Source organism: Erithacus rubecula (assembly GCF_903797595.1).
Source record: "Erithacus rubecula genome assembly, chromosome: 9".
NCBI classification, from domain to species: domain Eukaryota; kingdom Metazoa; phylum Chordata; class Aves; order Passeriformes; family Muscicapidae; genus Erithacus; species Erithacus rubecula.
This window is the reverse complement of record NC_136660.1, coordinates 15,064,355-15,075,042: the sequence shown is the minus strand read 5'-3', so window position 1 is coordinate 15,075,042 and position 10,688 is coordinate 15,064,355. Positions and strand designations below refer to the sequence as shown.

General features: G+C 43.1%; 1 protein-coding gene across 2 annotated transcripts in view; it reads left to right on the top strand.

Annotated features, from left to right (window-relative positions):
• Positions 1-6,527: 6,527 nt before the first annotated feature.
• ZSWIM8 (zinc finger SWIM-type containing 8) overlaps positions 6,528-10,688 on the top strand; it is a 57,978-nt gene continuing 53,817 nt past the window's right edge. The window contains exon 1 of one of the 2 annotated variants that reach the window (XM_079313188.1): positions 6,528-7,599. In XM_079313188.1, coding sequence (XP_079169314.1) covers positions 7,422-7,599 — 178 coding nt within the window. In that variant the 5' untranslated portion in view covers positions 6,528-7,421. The remainder of the gene's footprint in view (positions 7,600-10,688) is intronic. The other variant, XM_079313187.1, reaches the window with a different exon arrangement.

Sequence of the window (10,688 nt, the reverse complement as noted above, 5' to 3'; positions counted from 1 at the left end):
GTGTTATACTCCACCCATACTGCACCACCGCTGGAATCTGAATTTCTGTAAAAAAAGTGTCTCTTGAAACATGGTCCAGCTCCTTGCAAGGTATGCAATGACTTTTCCAAATTGTTAGGGCTAGACTGGAGCTTGGTGCCTGCAGTCCCCAGGAATTATAGTAACTTTTCACATGTAGAGATTCCAGCCTGCTGGTGGAAACCAACCTGCGCTCACTGAAGAAAGAGCTGCTTGTAGTTAACATTTCCTCACTTCATGTCTGCCTATGGAGTTTTCTACACCTACCTACATTTCACTTCTTGCTTGTGCAAAACTGGGAAGCAGAGTAAAGCATTCTAGCTGGTCTTCCATGGGTCAGCAGGCACCCTTTCATCCTGTCAGTTCTCCAGTGTTCGTCTTGTAGTCACCACTCAGAAAAAAAACAATGTTGAAGCTGTGGTTAAAGTTACAATCTGTCAAATTTAATTTTCTATTAAAGCACTTGACTGCTGCCTTCCAGTAGTGAAAAGGCTTGCGAGGAGAGTATGGCATGAGCTTACTTGTTTCAGACTGCTTGGCTACTCTAAGATAGCTTTGGATTTTGAAGCTGAAATACCAATGAGGAGAAAACCGAGCTTTACTTCATGTGGTTTTCTAACTAGGATAGCTACCACATTCACTGGTAGAGAGGAAGGACATTCAGGTATCACCACATCACATTAAAAAAATTCTTGAGTACAGTTTCCTCTTTCAAGTGGAGGGAGACAGGATACTGCCCGAATTGCTTTGGTTTGCTGGGCTGAGTCCCATGCTACTCTTAAACTGGCCTGTCTAGAAGGGGTTCTTGGCATTGGTAGGAGGTTTATATGGAATTCTGTTCATGTGCAAAAGTGAAAAGAGGAAGCAGAGCCAGCAAAATGAATCTTTAAGTATATGGATGGTCCAGCTGGAGTAATTTATGTTCAGACAAACTTCTGGATTTAAGATGTGCTGATGGAGGACAGGTGTAGGACAGACAAATTCAAACAAATTGGTGAGATGCCAGTGCACCGCTCAATCTTCTCCTCCCTGCTTTTCAAATCCCACACATTCTGCCAGAAATAAAAGGCTCTTTGCAGATTTTCAAAACTAACCTGTCACCTGAAAGGAAGAACTAGATTCTTTGGATCAGCTTTACTAATGAGAAGCTGTGAAGCTGTGTTACTCTGCCAGCTAAGCAAAAGGTCTTGTTTCTCCTATCCCTTTGTATCTGCAGTGGCTTTCATGCACACATCAGGGAAGCTAAGGGCTGAGCTGGGAACAGGTGGAACTCAGGGCTGGGCTGATGTTCAGTTGCTGCCCAAAAGAAGAAACAAGCTGGAATTAAAATATCAGCAATTTAATCCTGTTGGGAAGCATTTGCTGAGGATGTTTAGGTTGCCAGCCCCTGGCAGCTTTGGGGCTCAGAAGCCAGCAGCAGGTAGTGCCCAGGGTTTCCATGAGGAGAAGTTGTGGAGCAGCGTGCTCATCTGTTTGCCAGCCTGAACAGCACCCTCGCCACTGCAGAGACTGGGAGTGAGGGGGGATTTAGTCTAAGTGGATGACTCAGCTGAAACCACTGCAACAGTTTATACTTTTTTGTCACTTTCTTCCTGGAAACAGGACAGAACCACTTCAAGCAACAACAAAACTCTTTTCTTTGCAATTTAATTTGCTCTGTGTAAACCAGAGCTGTATGAAAACAACATGTAGTTCTAAAGGTTAGTTCCTTACTCTTTCCCCCCGTCGCACGTACAGGCTTGCTGGAGGTAAAGTAGCATTATAACCTCTGACTGTGGGATTCTAGAACCAGTAACCAAACATACCAGAAGAAAGCTCCTTTGCTTCAGGTTTACCATTTTGTTGTCTCTTGCAAGACTAAGAAGCAGATTCTGTTAATCAGCACAATTATGCTGAAGTCTCAACAGAAAGCCTTTTAACTCCCCACATGTTTAAGCCGCAGCTGGGTTGATTAAGACTTGACAAATCTTTATTTTCCTGCAAGGCTTGTCCTCACAGTTACATGGGTTTAACAAGTTCAACTTTGTGGTTGAAACTTAGGGATGATGCACTATTTGAATTAGATGCCTCTGTTCAAGTGAGTCAGGAGTATCAACACACAAGCTTCATGAAGAAATAAGCAAAGAATGGGCCACTACTCACTAAACTCCTACTACTATTACATTTATCCTAAATAAACGCAGTTTGCTAAATTTAACACTAAAGGTGATGACAGAATTACACAAATCTAGTTACCTTCCCAAGAAGATATGTGAAATAATTATATTGGGGAAATGCATTAAGGTTTTTGATAGTAAGTTTTATAGGATCTTGTCACAGCATTTTGCAGGAAGATGGCTGAAAATTAAGATCTGACTAAAAAAGTCACTAGCCCTTGAGGCAGCACACAGAACAACCAGATGTCAGTACTTGCTAAGGGCTGGTCACCTGCCCAGAGGAGAAGGATGAAAATAGAAGCAGTGGATTTAATCTGACAATCCCTAAGTCTCATAAAGGAGAATCCTGTGAAGGAGCTTGCCTCCTAAGTGCACCAGGAATCTGAGATCTGCAGGTAAAATAGGTGAACACTCTTTACCAATAAGCATTCAGGTAATTTTAAGGCTTGACTGATTTGTTTTACAGAGCACCCTGCAATAAATCCTACTTGCTCAAGTCAGTAAGTCTAAGGAAAACCTTTTTTCTCCCTCACTCATTACTGAGAAAGAAAAGTGACTGAGGTGTTGTCTCTGTATCTAGCAGTCCAGGTAGTTTTCAGTCATCATGGCAGGCATAATATCTTTATTACTGTCTCCTCTTTCTTACACAAGAGGCCAGTTAAACATATGTAACTGGAACAACACTGACCCCTACCCACACCCATTAGCACAAAATTTGTCAGGTGTGTTTTCTTCAATGAAGCATTGCTGCGTGGTTGTAGCAACCACAGTATTTGTAAGAGAGAACCTTACAGTAAATTGACAATTTAATTGATGATTGAACTTCCCACTGGGATCTGATGAGAGGTAGCACAAACTCAATTTTTAAAATAAAACCCCTCACATCCCTAACTCCATGGTTAGATCATTTTTCTAGGGAAAGGCTGTGGAGAATACATACCATTTTACTGTTCATAATATTGCACATTGTTGTTCTTGCATTTTAGAATCATCTTTTCTTAGCAATCTTTTGTCCCTGTCTTTAATACTAATGCACCTGTTATTTGTATTTTGAAAGACTTTACTGCTAAGAGCAGCTATAGTGCAAATTTTGCTATGGTGAGTTTCATCTGAAGGAACAGGTTCCATAGCATGGGAAAAGCTTCTGCTCCTAAACATATGAGAAGCTTGTAAATACAGAAGCATTACTTCACTTAGCCAAGATGCCCTTGCATACATTGCACAGCAGTATATGCTGGCCTTGACATAAACAAATGGGCTTCCTATATTCCCTAACAGTTATCCTTCACTTACTAGCTGACTACCCTCAAAAACAAATACAGAAATACTTGCTGCTGTCTTCTGCAGCTAAGGTATGTTAAGGGTCAGCTACTGCAGCACTTGTTATCAGGCATACATTCATATTCTCTAAGATCCCAGAGACAGAATCTTGGACAACATCAGTTCAAAGTCTTCTGTGGCAAGGATTAGTCAAGGATTGGGAAAAGCTCAATCCAAATGGGGAAAATTTAGCATGTAATACCTCAAGACAGCTTTACTTTCCTAGTATGTTTGGAAAATCTCTGTGCATCTTGTACAGTCATTTGCTTAGTTAGAAGCAGAGCTGTATGCTCCCTTCTTTTGTGCTAAAACAGTTATTTGTTCCATCTGTTGTACAGGCACAGTTCTTTGAAATAAATAATGGTGGCTGGTTATGTCTGTGTAGACATTTAATATCTGTTATTAATTATTATTAGTTATTAAGTGATCAGTATAGCATGAAACAGTGATCATGTAGGAGGAACAGGAACTTTTGGCAGTTTGCCATAGTGCCACAGTTCTAGAGCACAAAAAACTATTACTCTGCACATCCAATGTATTACTTAGACACAAAGCCATATGTGTGCTTTAAGAATTTGCCTTTGCTTGTCATTTCTGAGTGCATTATCACATGCAAAGAGACAATGAAACCTTTGTTGAGTCAGAATGGAGCTGAACAGCTGGGTCCCACTGCACTTGCAGTGAAAATCTCTAGAGTGCTGTATTTTGTTATTGAGTCTGTATTAGATTCAAGCCATAGCAAGGATGTGTTTTACTTTCCATGCAATCAGAAATAAAAAACATGCTGCATATGACTTGTAGGGTAGCACATGACTAGAAAGCAGACACTTCTGGGGTGCAATGCAGACTCTCATTGATTTTTAGTCCCCAGCGAGAGCTTAAGATGGGAAACAAATGTAAATGTTAAAATTCTGCTTTAGGGGATGTGTGTGCACTCACATGTGTCTCTCTCATATGGAGTGCTGCATTCTGAAAATTGTCTACATTGGAAGCAGAGGAATTCTGAACAGCAATTTCCTTTTTCTGAAGTAAGAAAGGAAAATAAAAAAGTATATCCCTGTAAGTGAGAAAGCATTTTACTGGCAACCTTGTCATTTCTGCAGGATTTCTTACTCAATTTTTTTCCTCCTAGCAGAACACTGCTGAAATTGTTGGATATTATTTTTCAGTCTCTAGTTTTTGTCTGTTGAAAGATCCACAAGGGAAAATACATGCCTGTCTCATGCAATAGGTTGGCTGGGAAAAAAATGGAAGAGTGTTTATGAACTTGAGTGCCTTTCCAAGCCATGAGGACAAGGAGAAGCAATGCACTCACACCTGCACTCCCTCATGTTGGCCTGGGCAACAACACACTCAGGCCTGGTCTGCACAAGGCAGAGGACACATTTTCACAGGGTCTTGAGATGCATTTTAAGATGAAAGTGCAAATGTTCACCCTGCTTTGTTTATCTCATTATTTTCATCCCCTCTTCCATGCTTTCAGCCTGTGATGTTTAAGAAAGTGAAAGCAAGATTTCTTTAGGAATCTCCATAACTTGTGGTATCCTAAAGCTGGAAGAAGGAGGAATGGGAGTGAGGATTATTACAATTTAATGGAATCAAAGACAATGTATTGAAGCCCCTTTGTAATTAGTACTAATATTTCTCCTCCCCTCTGCCCTTTCTTGATGTAATATGTATTCTCTACTGCACTTAGGTAAAATCTAACAGTGCTGTGTTGGACATAATGTTGTAAAAAGATACTGGTGAGCAGCAGCAGCCTTATGGCATCACATTGTTTCCCTGACCATTTCTGTCATTTCAAGTGCCACAACATCTGAGTCAGGGAGCCGAATTTTGCCTGTAGTTACCTTTTCATTCTTTGTACATAACACAATTTTTCCCCCCTCATCTTCTTTTCCCCATGAAAATACTCTTCAAAATTTCAGCTTTTAATTTTTTGAAATTCCTAGTTTTCTAAATGCTTTTTTCTCACTAGGGAAACACCTTTCCTAAGGTGAAATCCTTCTTTAATAAAACACTGCACCAAGTATTACAATGCCTTTGTGCATCTCTGCAATGAGAGATTCTCTGCAATGCCCTTGACTCTTATTGATGTAACCTGCCAGAATTCCCATTATCAGGCAGGGGAGTCCCTCTCCTGAATTACTGCTGGTGTGGTGCTCCAACAGGTTATTTGGCAGTATTTGATAGGGTCAGGCATCAGCACAGGATAACTTCTGTGTAGGATTAGGCAGCAGAGGAGGCAGAACTTGGCATGCTGTGCTGTGGCACACTGCCTTGAGCTGGCATTGTGCCTCCCTGCCCTGTGCACCTGTGGGACGTCTGCCTTGGTAGCACTGAAGGATCTGACATTTCAATGGTGACCATACCTCTTACAGCTGATGGACCCTGCAGTAATGCATCTTGGGGTTTGAAATATTAAACTGGGAAGCATTATGGTTCTAATGCTTTCTCTGCTGCCTTCAGAGTGGGTAGGCTAGGAAGACCTTAGCTAGCCTATGCAATTCCGCATGGGTCTGGCACGTGAGTTATCTCCTGTGTTTGAGTTTTGGGCTGTTCGGAGCCGAGCAGCTCCTCAGACGCTCCTTGCCTGGGCCCGTGAGGAGCGGGCGCTGCACCTGACCACGACTTACTGCAGCCACGCTCCCCTCGCTTTATTTCCTTTTCCCCCTCGATCTTCTTTCCTGTTGTTTTTCTTATAATAGAAAATGTTACTGAGAACTCGTATATTTCTTTCATCTCCAATCAGATGATTCCAGCTGAGTGATTTCTACCTCACGCAACTCGTCTTCGGTGCGTTCCGGGGTAACCCCCACCTTTTAGCAGAGCTGCCTCTGGCGGTGCGGGCAGGCAGAGCACACAGGATGTTGTTGTGTTGCGGCCGCTTCAGGCGCCCGCTGGGTGAGCGGCGCGGGCAGTGCCAGCCCAGCCCGGCCCGGCCCGTCCCCGGGGACGCCCGGCTCCTGCTCCGGGCCGGCATGCCCCGCGCGGCGGAAGCCGGAAGCGCGGCGGCGGAAGCGGCGCTCAGCTGGCGGGGGGTGTCGCAGGTGAAGCTGGGAAGCGCGGAGCCATCTTGGTGCCCGCGCCGGGCAGGGACAGGACCGGCCGGGGCCGCGCCGGGTCCAGCGGGGCCCGCCGGCCATGGGCTCATAGAGACACCGCGGGGCCACCGCGAACCAGAACGGCGACGGGCTGCCCCCGCCCTGCCCGCCGAGACCAGCGCCGGGCGCTCCCCGCCGGCCGCCGCCCGCGCCCCCGTGAGGCCGGAGCCGCCGCCTGCCCGCCCGCGCCGGTGCCGGTGCCCGTGACGAGCAGCCGGGAGGTCGCGCCGCCCCTCCACGGGCGCTCCGGCCCCACCGGGCCGTTTTTAAGCCCCCGCGAGCGGGAGGGAAGTTGTTCCCCCCAGCCCCCGCCGGTGCCCCTGCCCGCCCCTGCCCTCGGTTCCTGCGCCGGGAGTGAGACAAGCACAACCTCAGGGAGCCCCGGCCCTGCGCGCAGGCACCGGCGCCCCCCCCGCGGAGCCCCGGAGGAGGAAGCCGGCCCCTTCCCTCATCCTGCGGCGCCGGGAGCCTTCGGACCCTCCGTCTTCCCGGCAGGCACCTGTCCCGGCTGGAGGCAGCTCTCATGGACTAACCAGCCTCCTCTGCCTCACGTACATTCTGTGGACATAAGCATTTTTTAACTTTTTAAAGAAGTTTTGTTTTTTTCCCCCCATGGAATTTTTACCAGCTGTCCCTTAGTTATTTCCTGCTTCTCGCATCTCAGAGAGCGCTGACTTTGTTTTTTCCTGGTACTGTAGTATGGGGATCAAATCAAAACCGAGATTTTAAGTACTGCAAGAGCCTTCACGTCCATTCACCTGTTAAAAGTGAGCAGTGCTGTTCCTGTCTTTCTTCTTTTCCCTCTCGTCGCCTGTCGGATGTGATGGAACTCATGTTCGCAGAGTGGGAGGACGGGGAGAGGTTTTCATTTGAAGACTCCGATCGCTTTGAAGAAGACTCTCTTTGTTCCTTCATCTCTGAGGCAGAGAGCCTTTGCCAAAACTGGAGAGGATGGAGGAAACAATCGGCTGGACCCAATTCCCCCACTGTCAAAATGAAAGGTGAGGTCACCCGGTTTCACTGGGATTCGTGGGGCAAGGGGTGGTAGGTGGGGAGATCTACAGAAGGAAAGTCAGAGCAGCAGAGAGAACTCCTATATAAGATTCATTGTCGGGATAATTTTTTGGCCAAAGATTGAATCTGTAAATTCACCGGGATTCTTCAGTCAGAGCTGGATTTTTAGGTGAGTTTTCACCTGGGTGCACTCGTAGTATTGTGGTGCTGCTTTTCTGAGTAGATTCTGTGGGATTGCTCTTGGAAATCTGAAAACTGTTTTCTATAAAAAAACTGCGGACTTGGCTGGTTCCCACATGCTTTGATTGAAGTACACTAAGGTTTCACAGAGGTTTTTGTTACTTCTATAAAGCTACTCATGTAAAGCCATGTAAGCCATCATTGTATAGAGCAGTCCATTTTCCTTGTCTGATTCTTGGCATTTCTCGTTTTTCTAATAAATTAGGTCTTTCTTTTGCGATAGTGTAGCAAAAGGGCCTTAACACTGTCACAAAGAGCTCAGCAAACAACAGTGTGCCTGCTTCAAGTGCTGTTTTATTTCCTTTCTGCTGATAGTAATTTATATTTAACAGCAAAATAGGTAACACTAGCAATGGAATTTTATTTTTAATTAACATATAGCTATTAGCTCTTCGCTTTTTTTTTTCTTTTTTACAAAACTTGATTTCTCTATTATTCTGCCGTGTTATGACCCTGGAACTGAGGTGACGTTTGCACTAATGCAGAGCCAGAAACACAGTTGACAGAGATTACACAAACTCTTTCTACTTTTCCTTTCATCTCCAGGCCAGTGTCAGTACTTTTCCTGTTATTGCTGATCTTTGTAACCATCACCTGCCTCATTGGTATCTCCCTATCTGGAACTGCAAAACTTTATTCTCTCCTGAATATTGCTCTTACATAAACAGAGAATGCAATTTATATTGAATTGAATTGAAATCTGGCCATGTTGTGCTCTGGACAAATGTTCAGTTTTCACTGGCTTAGTAGCATAAAGTATACTTTGTATTAGGCTTTCCAGAGCAGATTAAGTTTTAAGTTCTACTTCTGTAAAGAAAGGGAACTGTCTTGGCCTTTTTAAAAGCTGTAAGTCCTGAAATGTAGAAATAAGCATTGTGCATAGGGCAAAACATATACATATATTTTATCTCATATTTTGCATTAAGTCTTGTTGCACATGTTAGCTTTCTGTAAAGGAATTGAATTTTTAAAATATACTGGTGTGGAAATAGACACCATAGTTTGGCAGAGATGTATGGAATTGGTTTGTATGGCTCTGCAAGTCAGACTGATGTTTGCAAAGGTGGGGTTTTTTTTTCCCAGCTTCTAGGTGCTTTTAACCAACTTTTCTCCACAGGTTCAGTGTATGAGTGCATGTTCTTCTGGGTCTTGACCTAGTTCCTTGAGCTCTCTTGACCGAATTAAATCAAGCAGCAGTTGGTCTCTCTGCTGACACCCACTTGTTGCATTAAAAGGAAAATACACTTCAGTAGGCAGTGCATATTTGCAATCTTCAGGCTCTTTTCTGACATGTGAAACACAATAGCTAACATTGCTGTGATAATTGTAATTATTTACACCATGTTGAGATATTGCTGTTCTGGGTTCTGCAGACTTGCATAGGCAAGGCTTTTATTGCTAATGCTTGGTTCATGTGTTTCAGATTTTATCTGTGGACACCTAATTACTTTGTATGATAATCTTATTTTAACAGGAGGGACACTTGGAAAGGATCATGTTGCCTGCTTTAAGGCCCTTGCTGGCAATTCTTAGGCTGTTGTCAGAGTTATATATAGAGGAATGTGAATGTGGATTTGCAACCTAAATAATTATTCACACTGCAAAGTCACATATGATACTGTGAATGTGGAACACTTGCAGGTACTTTACTGTACACAGTTGTGTTGCCAGTAAGTCTGGTCTGACATGAGATGTATCATTGTCTGGAATCTCCTTGGATTTCAGAACTCCTGCAGCAATTTTGTTGTCTTTAATACCTCTTCTTAACAGTGTTTTTAAGTCAGAAAACACAGAACTTGCTGGATCTTGAGGTTGTTGCTCATAGTGAGTAATTTCAAATGTGATAATTCCAAATTGAGCTATGTGTTTTTGTTTCCACAGTTTGCCATTTTACTGTTGCCTATGCAAACAAAAAGTGAGGTCAGACACTAGGTTCTTTTGTTAAATGCTAAGAAGAAGCAAGAGTAACTATATTCTGTTAGTCTTTTTCTCCAGTTTGGAGCTCAGCCTGTTTTGGTGTGGAATTAGTCAGAGAAGTTATGTAATAGAAAGGATTTCTAGCTTTTTCAATTGTTTTTAGTTTATCCTTGTAAGTGTCTAATTCTTCATTAATTGGTTCAAAGAGAATCCCCTAAGACTTATGGAAGTGCTATTGGCTGACTCTTAAACAAACTACCTGCATGCACACTAATTATGACTTTCTTATTTTTTGCAAGTTTTTATTTTCTTCTTGGGTATCTTTAAAATTACTGTCATGCTTACTGGAAATTTCATAATAAGGTTTGAGGTAATTTATTGCAAATATACACAGTATTCACTACAGAAGGTTGCCAAAAAGATGAGTTATTCACTTTTTTGTGAATCACCCCATCGGTTTGCTAGAAAGATGGTGAAAGTGGAAGAAAAGTGAATTTCTGTAATGTAATCCTTGGAATCCCTGGAACTGATTACTTTATAAAATCAGGTATTTGAGCAGAAAAACAGAATTGTGATTGGTTGATTTTTCTCACATTTAATTTCTGTTATGGTAACATCCTCTTATAGTCTTCCTATATTATATATCTTGATATTATATATCTTGAAAGTAATTTTCTCATTAAGTGTAGAATTGCCAATGTGAAGAAGGAATGCATTGTGTCCACTTCTTGGATGCCCTTAGGTTTTGAGACTACTCTTAATCTCCACTAATTCACCTGCCCTGAGATCCTGGAGGAAACCTGTCAGTTTTGGGAGTACTGGAAGTCCTGTGATGATTTTGAATGTTTGTTTTACAAATGCCTTTTTCTCTGATTAACCACCTTGATTGTTTACTTTACCCCTTGAGTTTTTAATTTTG